Source organism: Microcaecilia unicolor, chromosome 4 (assembly GCF_901765095.1).
Source record: "Microcaecilia unicolor chromosome 4, aMicUni1.1, whole genome shotgun sequence".
Taxonomy (NCBI): domain Eukaryota; kingdom Metazoa; phylum Chordata; class Amphibia; order Gymnophiona; family Siphonopidae; genus Microcaecilia; species Microcaecilia unicolor.
Window position 1 is genome coordinate 58,151,349 of NC_044034.1, and position 17,365 is coordinate 58,168,713.

General features: G+C 43.0%; 2 protein-coding genes across 2 annotated transcripts in view; one reads left to right on the top strand and one right to left on the bottom strand.

Annotated features, from left to right (window-relative positions):
• The window catches only part of ALKBH8 (alkB homolog 8, tRNA methyltransferase), an 86,115-nt gene extending 74,932 nt beyond the window's left edge, over positions 1 to 11,183 (bottom strand). Inside the window, 4 exon segments of the mRNA XM_030200258.1 lie at positions 2,568 to 2,747; positions 2,750 to 2,801; positions 4,070 to 4,246; positions 11,080 to 11,183. Of these exon segments, the coding sequence (XP_030056118.1) occupies positions 2,568 to 2,747; positions 2,750 to 2,801; positions 4,070 to 4,198 (361 nt within the window). The 5' untranslated portion in view covers positions 4,199 to 4,246; positions 11,080 to 11,183.
• A 105-nt stretch (positions 11,184 to 11,288) lies between these two features.
• The window catches only part of ELMOD1 (ELMO domain containing 1), a 90,236-nt gene continuing 84,159 nt past the window's right edge, over positions 11,289 to 17,365 (top strand). Inside the window, exon 1 of the mRNA XM_030199376.1 lies at positions 11,289 to 11,359. The gene's annotated coding sequence lies outside the window, so the exon portion shown is untranslated. The remainder of the gene's footprint in view (positions 11,360 to 17,365) is intronic.

A 17,365-nucleotide genomic window follows, 5' to 3' on the forward strand; every position in this document is an offset into this window, starting at 1 on the left:
GGCTTCCCCATATCTCTCAATAGCAAACTATAGACTTTTCCTCCAGGAACTTATCCAAACCTTTTTTAAACCCAGATAAGCTAACCGTTGTTACTACATCCTCTGGCAAAGAGTTCCAGAGCTTAGCTATTTGTTGAGTGAAAAAAATATTTCCTCCTATTTGTTTTTTTTTTTTTTTAACTTCCTCGAGTGTCCCCTAGTCTTTATACTTTTGGAACAAAAAACAAAAAAAAAAAATCGATTTAATTCTACCCGTTCTAAACCACTCAGGATTTTGTAGACCTCAATCTTACCTCCCCTCATCTGTCTCTTTTCCAAGCTAGAGTCCTAATCTCTTTAGCCTTTCCTCATACGAGAATAGATCCATCCCCTTTATCATTTTGGTCGCTCTTCTTTGAACCTTTTCCAATTTCGCTATATCTTTGACATACAGCGTCAGAACTTAACACAATATTGAAGATGCGGTCAAACCACTGAGCAATACAGAGGCATTATAGTATTTTTGGTGTAATTCACCATCCATTTCCTAATAATTCTTGCATCCTGTTTGCTTTTTTGGCTGCCGTCGTACACTGAGAAGATTTGAGCATATTATCTACAACACCACCTTTCTTGAGTGCTGACCCCCAAGGTGGACCCTAGCATCAGGTAACTATGATTCAGATTATTCTTTCCAAGGTGCATCACCTTGCTTTGTCCACATTAAATTTCATCTGCCATTTAGATGCCTAGTCTTCCAATTTCCTATGGTCTTCCTGCAATATTTTAGAGTCCACATGTGTTTTAACAACCTTGAATAGTTTTGTGTCATCTGTAAATTTAATCACCTCACTCACTGTTCCAATTTCCATAACACTTATAAATATGTTAAATAGCATCAGTCCCAGTACAGATCCCTGCAGCACTCCACTGTTCACCTTCCTCCATTGACAGAAATGACCATTTAACCCCTACCTTCTGTTTTCTGTTCAATAACCAATTCCTAATCCACAACAGAACCTTGCCTCCTATCCCATTATTCTTTAATTTTCTCAGGAGTCTCTCATGAGGAACTTTATCAAAAGTTTTCTGAAAATCTAGATACACCACATCAACCCACTCACCTTTATCCACATGTTTATTCATGCCTTCAAAGAAATGAAGCAAATCGGTACTTGCACGGGTAAATGCCAGCACCAGCTGTGAAAATGATGAGGCTACTGTGATGATGATGAAGCTCCCACCTCAGGATCCCAGGTCCCTCTTTCACTCAGGGTGAGCTGGTTCTCAGTATGCAGATTTATGCAAATTAATCTACCACCCTTTTCTGCTCAGGGTGACCTGCTTCTCAAAAAGCAAACACAGTTAGGTTTCACCAATCAGGCTATTTTCATACACAACTTTATTCCAGCCTCTGGGGCACGCTTCTTTTAGCTTAAAACACTTTCACAAGCTACAAGCTTCAACAGTTCTTCCAGCTTAACCATTTCATTTCTTCCTACTCAGTGCAATCTTCCCTTTGAAACATTTCTTCTTGCACAGTTCAATATCCATAGATTTCTTCCCCTGAGCCCTCTCACACAGGCCTTTGGCTCAGTACTAACTCAGTCCCTGGACCACAGTCCCTCCTTGTAGCACACAGCTCTAGACACAGTCTTTTCATCTTGGACACACAGTCCCTCTTCACTGTTCTAGACACACAGCCTTTTCCTCTGGGACACTCAGTACCTCTTCACTGCCCTAGACACACAGTCTTTTCAGCTGGGACACACAGTACCTCTTCACTGTTCTAGACACACAGTCTTTTCCTCTGGGACACCCAGTACCTCTTCACTGCCCTAGACACACAGTGTTTTCAGCTGGGACACACAGTACCTCTTCACTGTTCTATTCTGATACTCTAGGGCCTTCTTACCCCAGCCAGCTTCCTTCTTGGGAACACACAGTTCTACCACCAGTCCAAAGGGCATAGCCAGTACTTCTCATGGGGATCCCTCTGCTTCAGTTACCAGCCCTCTTCTTCAGCTGCCAGCTCTCCTTTCTCCCTCACACTCCAGTGGGGTATTAAGTGGTTAAGGGCCAAACAGGACCCAGCCCATAACCTGCTGCACCTGTTTCCCCCTCCAGGACTCTCCCCGGTCCTAGCGACCTCCAGCTATACCTCCCCTTACTGACTCACCCAGCCCTTCTCCCTGGACATTTTAGGGGAACAGCGCCCTCTAGGGGCCTAACCAGGGTAGGACAGCCTCTTCCTTATCACACAGCACATTCAAAACCCTGAGAGATGCTGCTCTTTTCGTGAATGCAATTCTCACTATAATGGCTATTCCTACTGGACATGCCAACACTTACATATGTATTTCCCGGCATCCTTATATGAGTTTTACAAAATACTGTGCAAGTTCCAACTTGAATGTTCCAACTTCTACCTAGATGTCCTGTGCAAATGCAGAAAGTAATATAAAACAAAGCAAAATGATGCGAGGGGAGCTTCAAGGGTAGAAAATAGAAAAATCAGGGATGCTCTGTGGAAAGGGAAGAGTCCAATGGATGTGGGCACGAGATCTTTAAGAAAAAAACTGGAATACCTTTTTCTACGAAGTTCACATACAGAGTAATGCTCAAATCATTTAATACGACCTTCTTTCCACTAAGCATTCTGTATGCTTTCTTGGCTTCCTCCACAGTACCATACTGAACAAATGAGTAGGGCTTATTAGGAGGCATTAAAAGAGCTTCCACACGTCCACAAGTCTCCAACATCTCGGCATTTGCTGTCTGTTCATTCCATTACCCAGACCACCATTGGCAATAACAAGGTTCTAATAAAAGACAGATAAGAAACCAAACAAATTCAAATTGTACATTGTGAAAATCAGACCGTGAACAGAATTAATGTTTTAAACTGTATCAGCATCAAATGAATAACAAAGTAAAAAATACTCCTTTGCTTCTTCCACTGATCTCTTTATCTAGGGGTTGTGGTTTATTTTTCATCATTTTATATTGGCTAGTAATATATGGATATAGTCTAAAGGAGGTATATTTCTGTCAGAGGGTTTCCTTCTGAGTATTTTGAAATACACAACTTGCTTCACTGTCACAAATATTCCAAAATCCTCATCATTCTGATAAAAGAGAAATGTCACCCACTGAGCATAATTATACGTGAGGGGGAGACCAGTGATCAATTCCCAGATGGGACAGGGTCTGAGGATAGTCAGCTAGCGTTTGGAATGCTTTGGAGGCAAACGCAATCCCCGTAGAGAGATGGGAGGAGAGGTGTGGAGAAGAAAGCCTCATCACTGCACAACGGCAACACATGAAGATCAATTTTATAATCTAGGCACTTGCATTTATACATATCTAGAATACTAGCACAGTACTAATTTTTATTAGCATGAATCTGCTGAAACGCAGCGGTGGGGCCCGTGTTTGAGAAGTTATGCTCGCTCCTTCCATATTTGATCAGCCATGTTCTTGCCATCTTCCCCCCCCCCCCCATATTCTCTCCCTTTTTACCTCCCCACAGCACTGTCCCCTTCCCTCTCTGCATTTACTCCTCCTCTGTTCTTCTGTTCCCCCACTCCCCTCCATTTTCCCTCCCACTTGCACTCCCTCACTCCCACAAAGCTTCTTCTTGTGCCAGCACCATTACCTCTACTGTGATAGGCCTCATCTTGTGCTTATGGTGGTTTGATTCCCACTAGACACTTCTACAGACTGTGCCATGGTGTATACGAGTCTTCATTGGCAGGAAGACTGGAACCTGTGCGAGTAGCTAGAGATATGGCACAGTAGCCAACAGTAGCGACGGGAGGTATGAGGGAGTAAGCAAGGTGGGGAACACATGTGAACCGATATGATCGTCAGCACCTTGCTTGTGCAGACAGACAAAGTATTTCTGCTATTATACAGAGATTATCCTATCAAAGAAAGACCAGGTAATGCTTTAACTGACAACCTTAACACTCTTCAGGTGATTATGATTCTCTTCTGTTTGCCGCACAACCCTCAAATGTGTCTTAAAGTGAGACCAGAGTTATAACATTCTTCCTGACTACTGCTGACGAATAGTAAACATAATCACCTGCGTGACATAGGATATGCTTTCAATGCCTTCGTGTCGCAGCAAGGTGTGTCTGGCCTTATTCTGTTTCTTCAATAGTTTCTTCTCTTCTTTACTGAGCTTCTGCTGAATCTGACTGGAGTCCTCCATTGCATTCTTGCAAATCGGAAGGATATCGATGCACTGCTATCAAGATTCCTGCAAAGCTAAGACATATCATTTATTTACTTAGAGCTTTTATGGGACTTGAATTGTGATTCATAACACTTATTCTAAAACAGAATCCAAGACAAGCAATAGTTTGAATACACAGATTTATTTCAGAGTGTGGTCATGTACAGTTAATCCAGTCTTAGAGGCTGGGCTAGAACCTCTTTAGGCATCTGGGATCTTTTTTTTTTTGATGCTGGGGTCTAAATTAAGTTAGACCAATTAATTTCCTGTGCAACTGGAGACTAAGCTCTCATTTGCCCCATCTAAAGAAAGAGGAGGAACTCTGGCAGGGAAGGAGCTTCACTGACTAGGTTGATGCCAGCAGCAGCTAAACTGCAGAGTGAAGAGTTCTCTCTGCTTCCCGAACAACCCAGGTCCACAGAGATGCCAAGCTACCCAGTTCAAGGCTGGAAATTTTTTGGCAGCAAAATATAAAATAGTCATGGGCTGCAACCTATATATATGTGCAACTGCCGGTGATGATGTCAGGGAGGCAGGAATGGCAGTCGCATGCATGGAGACTAGCAGACTGCAGCCAAATGATTTCTTTCTGTTTTGCTACTGCTCACCTGGAGAAGTAGCAGCAGCAGAGAAGTGGGGAAAGTCAAGGCTGGGATGAAGGCAAAAATTGCCTTATGGCAAGAAGGCAAACATTTTTGAGTGGGCCTGAGCTCAAAGTAAGTGGGACCCTGCTCACCTGTGGCTATGCCACCAAGCAAAAGACACCACAAGAGTTGGGACTGTAAGCATATTAGAAAGTCCTGGGTCTGAGGGCTCTCCCCTTGCCAAAGTTCCCTATATGGAATGTTATTTATGACTTTAGACCCAAATAGCCTGGAGAAGAGTATGGATCCCTCAAGATCCCCATGGCTGGCAATTCCAGAGATACGGCAGGAATGGAATAAGCTGTTCCCCAGGCCCCTGTACCCCCTGAGACTATTGTTAGAAATTTGTTGCAGGCCACCTTCTTCCAGAATAGAAATCTTATAAAGCCAAAGTGGAAACCTTGGAAGCTAATCTGGCCTTTCCACACTGAAATTAATTTTGTGGCTATTTCTATCGCAGATTTACAGAAAAATAGTTACTTTTAAATCTAATTTTGCTTAATTTACAAAATTTCACTCACAAAATTATTAGGGTTATTAATTTTCAAAAATTGTTATATCAACCAAAATTATATAAGATGTTGTAGATTGTCCTTGAGAATTACAAACAATCTGCTTTTGACTGCCAAATATTGTTATACATCAGCTGATGTTACATTTCCCTAACATGTTCTTTCTTTGGGCCAGAAATTGGAAGTATCTCTTTCTGTTACTGCTTCAAGCAAGGGTCTTTATCGATCACCTTAGTTCAGAATTTGTGGTGCCCAACTCTTTCTAGATGTTTCTCTTACATAACTCAAGTCAATAGGAAGAACTTTTTGGCCCTATATAAAAAGCTGGTTTACCCATGATGTCAATGGGCATACAGATGTGAGAAGATATTTCAGAAAAGCCACTACTTAACAAGCATATATCCACCATCTGCACAAATTTGAAGAGGAACTGGCCAATATTCAAAGCAAATTAACCGCTGGGAACAGCCTCTGACTGGTTAACTTGTTTATCGGCAGCTATCTGGTCATTTCCAGTGGCATTTAACCGGTTATCTTTGCTGAAAATTACCAGTTAGAACCGAAGTGCATCATGGCTATGTTAGGACCATTCCAGGGGTGGAGTCCGGTTAACTCCCAATATTCAGAACTAACCAGCCAGTATTAGGACATCTATTTATGTGGTCCTTTTTTTTTTTTTTTTAAATAGCTTTATTATCAGTGGATGAAAGTAAACATAGTAAATACAATAACTCCCAAACTGCCGTAATACAATGTTATGCCTGAAGAAAGAAGAAAACAGTATATTGCAGGGCTCAGTGCACAATTCACTTACTAGCTGACACCTCCAAACAAAAAGGAAGCACTAGGACCCAGGTTCTCTAGAAGAAGGCAGAAGACAGAATCAGAGGGAGACAGAAACCTAAGATCACTAACTCCCACTGGACTTTTTAAATTAGAGAACAGTGTGGTAAGTATAGTCTCACAACTGTGTCTAGGGAGAAAGTCCGATTCGTAGGGGTGAAGAACATTATTGTGCTCGACAGTCTAGAACTTGCTTGAAGACTATGCATGCTGCAATTTTGGAAATAAAAGCCAAGTTAGAGATAGGTTGATAATTGGAAGGCAAGTCAGGGTTTAAGGAAGGATTCTTCAGTTGTGGGTGTACTAAGGCATGTTTCCAGGGGGCAGATAATGCTCCTTGTGCAAGACTATTAGTGATTATCTGTAGAAGAAAAAGGAGAAGGCAGTGGTGAGGGGTAGAGAACCAGGTGGAGAGTATAGGGTCAAGTGGGAAGGTGGATGAACTGGCTTGACTGGTAGACATAGTAAGGGCCACTAGACTAGGCAGGGAAAAGGATGTCCAATGATGGATCAGAGTAGTGTGTAAAGGAGGTAAGCTCAGTAGTTCCTATGGTGATCAAGGTAGTGGAAGTTTCAGAGGGAGGATGGACCCATAATGGAAAAAAAAATAAGGGCGTCCCTGACGAGCATTTGGACGACTTTACCTGGTCCTGTTTTTCTTACGGCCAAGCCACAAAAAGTTGCCCGAACTGACCAGATGACCACCGGAGAGAATCGGGGATGACCTCCCCTTACTCCCCCAGTGGTCACTAACCCCCTCCCACCCTAAAAAAAACCTCTTTAAAAATCTTTTGTGCCAGCCTCAAATGTCATACTCAGGTCCATCACAACAGTATGCAGGCCCCTGGAGCAGTTTTAGTGGGTGCAGTGCACTTCAGGCAGGCGGACCCAGGCCCATCCCCCACCTGTTACACTTGTTGTGGTAAATGTGAGCCCTCCAAAACCCACTATACCCACATCTATGTGCCCCCCCCCCTTCACCCATAAGGGTTATGGTAGTGGTGGGTAGTGGGTTTTGGGGGGGTTCAGCACACAAGGTGAGGGAGCTATCTTCCTGGGAGCAATTTCTGAAGTCCACTGCAGTGCCCCCTAGGGTGCCCGGTTGGTGTCCTGGCATGTCAGGGGGACCAGTGCACTATGAATGTTGGCTCCTCCCACGACCAAAGGGCTTGCACTTGGTCGTTTCTGAGATGGGCGTCCTTGGTTTCCATTATCGCCGAAAATCAGAAACAACCAAGTCTAGGGACGACCATCTCTAAGGACAACCTAAATGTCAAGATTTGGGCGTCCCCGACTATATTATCGAAACGAAAGATGGACGTCCATCTTGTTTTGATAATATGGGTTTCCCCGCCCCTCCACCGGGACGTTTTGTGAGGACGTCCTCAGCAAAACTTGGGCGTCCCCTTCGAATATGCCCCTCTAAGTAAACCGCTTTGAATGTAGTTGCAAAAAAACACAGAAAGGCGGAATATCAAGTCCCATTCCCTTCTCTCACTTCCACATTAACAAAATGGATACAGCCGAGATCATTAGTTTTATACCCAACATGTAGAGGTATTTTCAGGATTTTAGAAATGCATTTCTACATGCATCTTCATCTACCTGAAGCACAGCAACACAAAGAAAGAAGCCCTTTCCAAAGACAGGGCAGCAATACTCTCTCTACTGGCAGAATGAGCACCATGGTAAATGCATCTGTTGCCAAAGACAACAGGAGGCACATCAGCAACCCACCCCCCATCTCTCCTGCTGAGAGCAGCAAAAACTGCAGCAGCAGGACTGAAAAATCCCAGAAACCAGGCAACCTAAATTTTGGAATTTAGGGAATCTTTAAGCTACATTAGGCGCTAACATGCACGAAATGCGACTTAAAAGGGCTTACTGCGAGACACACTCAGGCATCCTGCAGTAAGTTAGGTATTAGCATATGCAAATTAGTTTTTCAAATTTCTATGGAATGGGCGGAGACTGAGCATTTCTGTGTTAATCAGTTAGCGTATCTACATTACCATGCGCTGACTAGCACGAGTCCTTACCGCCTACAAAATGGGTGATGGTAAGTGCTCATGTGCTAATTTTTGTTAATGGCTGTGTACTAATGGCAACATTAGCATATATACAGAACAGAAGAAATATAAGCAGAATATTGCAACAGCGAGAACAAAGACTGATTTTTTTTTTAATTTTGAGACAGTGGTACCCCAGGGTTTGAACAACATGGTGAAATGGGCAGAGTTCTTTTGATTACATTGTACTAAAGTAGCATTAAAATGGAATGAGTGCTGTTGTTCATGAGGGTATCATGTGACAGAGAGAAAGATAATGTGGTGAGTTGGTTCATCACGCAATGGTGTATGTGGTCATGTGATGGTGAAAGGAGCCTTGAAATGAGAACGTCTTTAGTAGGTCTGTGGCCATCTTAACCAGAGATTACATTGAAGAGTGGAATGTTATTTTTTCTCTGAAGCAGCGCTAAGCGAACAGAGGGTGACCCTGTCAGGCCTACTGGCTACATGCAGTGGTTCTCAATCATTCTTCTGTTGTGACATACCTAACAAATGATGTTCAAGTATGTGATACACTGAACACTAAAATTCACAGCTGAACAAGAAAATTTATTTTATCTTAAATGTAGCACTTTTAGTGCTCACTAACACCAGAGACACCCATATATTCCTATGGATGTCTCTAAATTAGCGAGTGCTTAAAAAGCTAGCACGCCTACTGCATGGCTTAGTAAACAGGGCCCTTACTGTCAACTTCAAGAAACCTTTACTCATCTTAGAGTCTATACAGAGCATAGAGCTAGGTTATTTCCCCTAATCACTAAACAAATACTGTATATATTCAGAGTCTGATGTCACCTCAGTAACAGCAACATACAATCCCTGCACTGCACTGAATGTACTGAACACACCTGGAGTATTGTGTTCAGTACTGGTCTCCGTATCTCAAAAAAGATATAGTAGAATTGGAAAAGGTACAGCGAAGGGCGACGAAAATGATAGTGGGGATGGGACGACTTTCCTATGAAGAGAGGCTGAGAAGGCTAGGGCTTTTCAGCTTGGAGAAGAGACGGCTGAGGGGAGATATGATAGAAGTGTATAAAATAATGAGTGGAATGGATCGGGTGGATGTGAAGCGACTGTTCACGCTATCCAAAAATACTAGGACTAGAGGGCATGAGTTGAAGCTACAGTGTGGTAAATTTAAAACGAGTCGGAGAAAATTTTTCTTCACCCAACGTGTAATTAGACTCTGGAATTCGTTGCCGGAGAACGTGGTACGGGCGGTTAGCTTGACGGAGTTTAAAAAGGGGTTAGATAGATTCCTAAAGGACAAGTCCATAGACCGCTATTAAATGGACTTGGAAAAATTCCGCATTTTTAGGTATAACTTGTCTGGAATGTTTTTACGTTTGGGGAGCGTGCCAGGTGCCCTTGACCTGGATTGGCCACTGTCGGTGACAGGATGCTGGGCTAGATGGACCTTTGGTCTTTCCCAGTATGGCACTACTTATGTACTTATGCCTGATACTATGAAGAGACACAAAACCCTTCAAATATGTTACCCAGAAACTGTATCAAAAAGAACCTATGAACATCAGACCTGCAACATTTTCAGTGGGGGCTGGTGGCAGCAGTTATCTGTGGGAGCAGTAAGGAACACACAGATTTGCTATCTATAATGCCAAAATTTTGGTGATACACTGGTTGAGAACCACTGGCTACAAGAGATATCAGTTTGAAATATATGGACACTCTTGTTGGAGTTGTTTAATAATATTAAAGCATGTACTTAACATTACTAAACATTATTAGAAATCCTTTTGTGGCGTTTTTCCTCTGCACTATGGTGTGGGTTCGAGGCAATTGAGCAAGTTTATTTAAAAATTGGGGATTTTTTTTTTTTACCTGTGATATGGAAGCTCATTACTTACCCCAAAACTGAATGTATAGGGCTACTTGTTTTGAGTGCACAATCTGAGGTTTTTCTCCCCAATTTATTATGAGTTCTTATGATTTAGTCATTATAAATAGTGTCTTGTGGGTTGCTTCCTCCTTAAAACATGTTTTTGTAAGACAGTGCCTACAGGCAGTTATTTTTTATTTTCAATATTAGCACTGTGGCCATTAATTTGAAAAACAGAGTATCGCTATTTCTGGCTACATGGGTAAAAACCTGCAAAAGGTCACACTAGGACCAACTTTTCCTGCACCTTGGAAAAAGGACCCCTTAGTTCTTAAATTTAGAAAAGCAAATAAAAGAGAGAGAAAAGCCAAGCAAAATGGCAAAAAAGGGAAAACTTCTTTCTGGTTTCTACACATTTATGTTAATGCTTAGGTTTTCTCAGTACTCTTGTATGTCTCTGCAGCAGCAAATACGTCGCTTTTCCTCCAAGAACAGACTGGGGCAGCAAATAAACTTATTCATACTACTGAAGGAAAGCAACAACAGGTACATAGAATCAGAGCCACAACAGCCATTCTTCTACTCCTATACCACTGAAGAAGGGGCATACTATGCAACAAAGCACTAAGAGAGTAGCAGGAGCCCTACTTTCAAACTAGATTTTTTTTCCTCGGGTGGGGGGGATGTCTCTTTATTCTACCCCTCCTTTCTTTTAAACTATACACCCGCAAAACTACGGAAATCATCAGACATACCAAGTTACACCTATTTGGCTACGCTCACACTCGAGCATCCCTGGTCACACACATTCAAGAACCGCAGATCCACTGCGATTTGGCATCTCCTCTCCTCTCTCCCCCCCCCATTTCACCATCTGCCATCTCTCCCTCTACCCTCTTCTCCCGTTCCGCGATCTGGCAAATTTTTCTCATATTCAACCCACCAGCAGCCCCAAAATTTGCCTTTTAGGTCTCCATCAGCGACAGCAATTTACACCGACCGTCTGCGCCGGTGCCAGTACACTGCTCTCCTTCAGTCACGTGCACCGCCGCCCCGCCGGAAACAGGAAGTGGTGGCCTCAGAGTCAGAGGGGGCGGTCCGCGGCCGCCAGGGGGAAAGTGGATGCGTCAGAGGGGGCGGGCCGGGGGACGGCTTAGGGGCCGGTGGCAGGGAACCTGTATGAATGACTGCTGCTGCTGCCGACTTAAAACACAAGTTTAAAGGTAGGACGGGGGAGGCTATGAGAGAGAGGGGGCGAAAAGGGGGGGGGGGGCATCGGTTAAAAAAACAACACCGGATCCTCTAGATCCCCTGCATTAACCGTCTTAACTGAGTCAGTTTGCAGGCTTTTTGTTATGATTGCTGCAATTCCCAGATTCGATCTTGACGTGCCTTTGTTGGGGTGGTACGGGAGCTGCCTGGATGTAGGATGGGGAGTGGTTTGAGAATGAGGGAGAGATGCCGGACCGTGCACCGGGAGGAGAGAGGGAGAGATGTTCTTCTGGGGAGAGAAGGAGAGATGCTGCCAGATTGCAGGGGAGGGATGTCCTTGGTCCTTGAATGCGTGTGAATAGGGATGCACAGTTTGGGCTACTCGCCTAACGCGTGCGACTTGTAATCTATGTGTCCGCGTCCGTGACAAAATGCTGTATATTTTGTTCCCAAGGCAAGGGGGCGGGACAAGGGTAGTGCTTGCAGCTCTCTTGAAATCATACTCTAGTGGTCGGGGCAGTCTGACGGCCGGGGTTACCTAGCGACAGGCGCAGATCAAGCCTGCTGCAGTGCTGTGGCTTGGATCTGTCCTAGTGCTGATAGGAGAAATATATTTTATTTACCTCATAACGGGAAATCGTTTGCATCGGCTCTTTTCTTATCTTCTAGATAAAAAAAACTGAGGAAGAAGGAGGGGGCGTATGATTGAGGTTGTAAGAAAAAAATCCAAATCGTTGTCATGCTGTATTTTTAAATCTAATTTGGAAAACTGCATCAGTGGGTTATGAGTTAATTTGACAAATCTCGTTTTGTGTTGTAGCTCACAAAATATTGAAATGTTTTCTGGGTTTATGCTGCGTGGCGTGGATTTTTTGATGGAAAGGCTCTTTTTATAGCTTAACAGCCTATGGGATTGATACTTAGGTGCAATATGAATGGGCTTCTTTCCATAGCTTTTTGTTCTGTGGATGTTAGGTTTTACAGATCGTTAAATGCAGCATCCAATATGGAGGGATGCAGGTACAATGTCATTGTTCTGGAGTTAAAGTAATGTGGCTCCTGTATTAGTCTTGCTTCACTAATTCTCAGCCTTTCTTCTGTTGTGACACACCTGTCAGACAACGTTCACATATGTGACACACCAAACACTAAAATTCACAGTTGAACAAAGCACGTCAAAATATTTCATTGTTTAACTGTAAGTGTAGTATGAATTTACCTAGCCCATATCAAAAAGCTGTATGCAACACATCACTCCAAGATTTCTTACTTACCATACAAGAAAACAAATTTATATTCAAATTCTAGTGTCACCTCAGTAACAGCAACACAAAATCCCTCCACTGCCAGAAACAGTGAAGCAACACAAAAACCTGCAAATATGCAACTCAGAAGTTATGTAGCAAACAGAATCTGTGGACAGCAGACCTGCAACGTTTTCAGTTGGGGCTTGAGGCAGCAGTTATTAGTGGGGGTGGGGAAGCAGAAATAAGAACTAGTTACAGGGATGTCAAGAACCCGACTCTCAAGATTGCTTGTCTGTCCAGCTTGCAAGCACTGATGATTGTAAAAGAAACACAGGCTTGCTGTCTACACCATATTTTTTGGGACACACTGGTTGAGAACCACTGGTCTACTTGAATGTATAGGAATAAAAGTTAATGGGGGGAAAAGAGTATAAAAAGACAGGATACGCATACACGGTACGTACATAATGTATGCACCCCCTGTCAACAGCACTTTGAGCACAGGCGCTCCTTTTTCCCCCGCTGGTCATAGGCATCGCTGTGGGGGTGACACAGGGTGGCAAATGCCACCCCAAAAATCTGCCTTGCCACTTCACCCAGAGAAAGCATACTCCAGCCTCACCTCCCTACGTTTCTCCTCTTCCCTTAGCCCTTGGGTCCGGTTTCTCTCCCCTCCACCTCAAGTTTACAAACTTGATGTGGGTGCTGGCAACATTTAGATTAAGCTTTCCTCTGGCCAGCCCCAGGGTCCTTCACTCTGTTGCAGCTTCTTTTTGCTGTACAGGCAGAGCATGGCTGAGAGGAGAGAGACTGGATCGGGAAGGAGGAAGAAGTAGAGAAAAAGAGTGGACCCGCGGGAGGGAATGGGGTGGAAAGGAGAGGGAAAGATTCTGCATAGGAAGAGAAGAGAAGGGAAGGGAAAGATAGAGGGGAGAAATGCTGCACATGAAGAGAAGAGAGGAGATTGCGCATGAAGGGAAGGAAGTGGAAGAGGGGAGACATATTGCACATGAAGGGATGGGGAAAGGTAAAGGGAGACATGTTACATATGAGGGGAAGAGGGGAGACGTTGCACATGAAGAGAAGAGAAAAGTAGAGGGGGAGTGCTGCACGTGAAGGGATGAGATATGGAAAACTAAATAGCTTGAGGCAGAAAAATGAAAGAAAGTTGAATATGAACATAGACCTAGGGCAGGATGTGAAGAAAAAGGAGGCGAGAAAAGAAATAGCAAATGAACAGGATGCCCTGGAAACTAGAGTTGTACTGAATAGCGTATTTTACTATTCAGCTGAATAGAATACAATAATGAAAAATGTTATTCCGCTGAATGTGAATACTGAATACAAATAAAGGGCATTGAGCTTTAACATAACCAATAATAAAAGAAGCAACATGAAATCAGATATCAAGGGGTCCTTTTACTTAGATGCGCTAATGGATTTAATGCACGTTAAATATTAGCATTCACTAAAATAATTAGATGACCATTATTTTTCTATGGGCATCTTATCATTTAGCATGTTCTAATCATTAGCACATACTAAATCTGTTAGCACACCTTAGTAAAAGGACCTCCAAGTGTTTATTTCAGTATGCTCAGCAACAAAGGTAGAAAAAATAATTTTATTTTTATTTTAAGATAAAGTAGTGTGGTAGCTGTGTTAATTTTTTGTTTTATTTGTTTTTAATTTGTAGTGTAATGAATGAAATAGGTCAGTTTCTGAATTTTATATCTGCTATCTTTATAGCAGTACAAGGGGAAATATTTTTGTTTTTCTGGTGTAGTCCTGCATATCAGTCTGTTTTTTGGAGGGTTTCAGCTGGACTTTTGTCTACATATTTTATTAATTTATGGTCACTCTTAGGGGTTCTTTTGTTGGACCTATATGCGCCATGGCTAGTAAAATGGATGTGGCTACTGTGCGGACATGGCTACTGTAGGAGCAGAGCCATATATAGTGACACTGCCCTTAAGGTCGGCACAGTATGAGTGCCGGTACCTTTTTTCCTACAAAAAAAGCACTGTGAAAACCTGACTGGCTGGGTGTGCCCCAAGGACTGGGTTGAGAACCACTGAATTAGAGAAAGTCATAGCATCAGTACTAGGCAGTGAGAGAATTTCCATGAGAGATTTACAACATAAGATCTCTGGGCAAAGTAAATGATGGTAGAGTAATATTTTGCAGACCAAGTGTTCCAAAATTATCTTTTTGATTTGTTTGGTCAGTGACTGGATGATCTTATTTTGAATTATTTTCCCACGGTACGTGGTCACTGTTCCCTCTAAACTGAACAGGAGTCCTCCAACTGCATTGCTGCCAGGTGGTGGGGGGAGTTTGTGTTTTCAATGGCTAGAGACAGGCAGGTTCCCTGGAATCCTGTAGAGCTTGCCCGTTCCTCACTATTGAAAAAGTGAAAGTGAAACAGCACCACCCACTGACAGGACTGTAGATGGAGGACATCTCAGCTTAGAAGGAACAGTGTACGTGGCATTACTTTCTTTAGAGACTGATGTTCTTAGATGCTCCTTAGGCTAACCTGCCAATTCTCCTGCTTTTGCGAGTCATCTCCCGCCGGAGTGCCAGGATCTCACGCTGAACAGCTCCGTTTCCACTTTCCAAGGAGAGCATGAAATGCCTTCATTAAACATCATCTCCTGCTGCTGCTAGTCTCGTAGCAGCAGGAAATGATGTTTTACAAGGTGTCTTCTGCTGTCACTGGAAAGGGAGGCTGTGCCAGGGCGGAGCTGTGGGTGGAGCTGTGGACGGTTCTAGGCGAAGCTATGGGCGGAGCTAAGGGTGAGTTGGGGCAGAGCTATCGGCGGGCCCTAAATCTCCTGCTCAGGAGGCTGACCCTCTTGGCAGCTCTGCTTAGGTACTGAATTATATTCTGCCATCAACTCCACAGTTTTAAGAAAGTTACCATTATATTGCTACAGATTCAATGTGGGTAACAACTAACATATATAATGAAAATAAACAGCAAACATAAGGGTCCTTTTACTAAGGCATGCTAAATGATAAGATGCCCATTATATTCCTATGGGTGTCTTATCTTGCGTGCTAATCATTAGCGCGCCTTAGTAAAAGGACCCCATAATATAAAAATTACTAAAAACTATACATAAAATGTTAACTAAATCATTAAGAGCCCTGGTTACTAAGCAGAGTTATAGGCACGTTAGCGTTTGTAACACGCATTAACCTTGTACGTGCATTATCTGTGTACACGCCTACAATATCCCTTTAGGCGCCTGCACGGTTAGCGCATGCGCTAATTGTAAGCGCATTCAAAACGCTAATGTGCCTTAGTAAACAGGTCCCTAAGTACACAAGTCAAGTGCTGAGTAGTGAGTACTCTATCAACTGCAGTAAGCCTGTTTAGAACATTTCTCCAATGTCTTGTCTGTAGCCCTTTCCTGCTCCAGAATGTTCTGTAGTGGCATGATTTATCATGATTTGCCAGTGTTCTAACCATGTTTTTCCAGTCTTGTGTCCCAGTGGAACTTATGGCAGATGTGGTGGTGTCAAGATTTACTTTAAATCTGCAAAATATCCTGCAGTGTATTCCAATTTATGATGGGGCACAACTAAATGTTGAGAGGTGTCCAGAGTCTTGGAGGGATTCCTCATTGACAACAGAACCCCAGATTAAGTACGTCCTTATTTTTTGCAAGATCATTTTAGAATTATGGTGCAGCTTTCTATTTTGGCTCTATTAGATTATGGAAATTCTTTGTATTTGGGCATAACCTCTAAGTTGCTTTCTAAAATTCAATTTATTCAACATTCATCTGCAAGATTATTTTCTTGTAAATCTCGAATAGCCATTCGACTCCTTTATTGAAGGAGGTACATTGGCTACCGATACAGGCTCAGATTCATTTTAGTGTTATGGTTAGTTTTTAAGACTTTAATGGGTGCTTGTCCGGAAGATTTATCTCCATTGGTGAGAATGTTAAATTTTAATGCAACCTCTAGAAGGTGTAATCAGTTACGTTTGGCCTTTTTCTATGATCAAGAATGTTAGATTTATGGCTTTATTTTCCCACTCTTTTTTATTTTTAGCTGTTTGATTATGGAATGATCTCCTGGTGGAATTGTGCTCAGTTAGTGGTTATTACTCTTCGTAAAGGGTTGAAAACATATAGTTTAAGAATATCGTGTTATAATGTGTATATCAGCCTCTTTCAATATTTTATTCTCACCTTGAATCTCAGTTTGAGAGAACCTGCAGATGATAAGTCTTAGATAACATAATAAGGTGCCTTTGGGGCTCATTTTTACTACTACTACTACTTAGCATTTCTATAGCGCTGCCAGGGTTACGCAGCGCTGTACAAGTTTAAACATGGGGAAGGACAGTCCCTGCTCAAGAGAGCTTACAATCTAAAGGTAAAAACTATGTAGTCAGTGTAGGTATCAGGAATGGGAAGATGGTTAGGCACCAAAAGCAAGGGAGAAGAGATGGGCCTTGAGTAAGGACTTGAAAATGGGCAGGGAGGGCGCATGGCATATGGGCTCAGGAAGTCTGTTCCAGGCATAAGGTGATGCGAGGCAGAAGGGGCGGAGTCTGGAGTTAGCGGTGGTGGAGAAGGGTACAGAAAGGAGTGATTTGTCCTGAGAGCGGAGGTTACGGGTGGGAACATATGGGGAGAGGAGGGTAGAGAGGTAATGGGGGGCTGCAGATTGAGTGCACTTGAAGGTCAATAGGAGAAGCTTGAACTGTATATGGTAGCGGATCGGGAGCCAGTGAAGCGACTTGAGGAG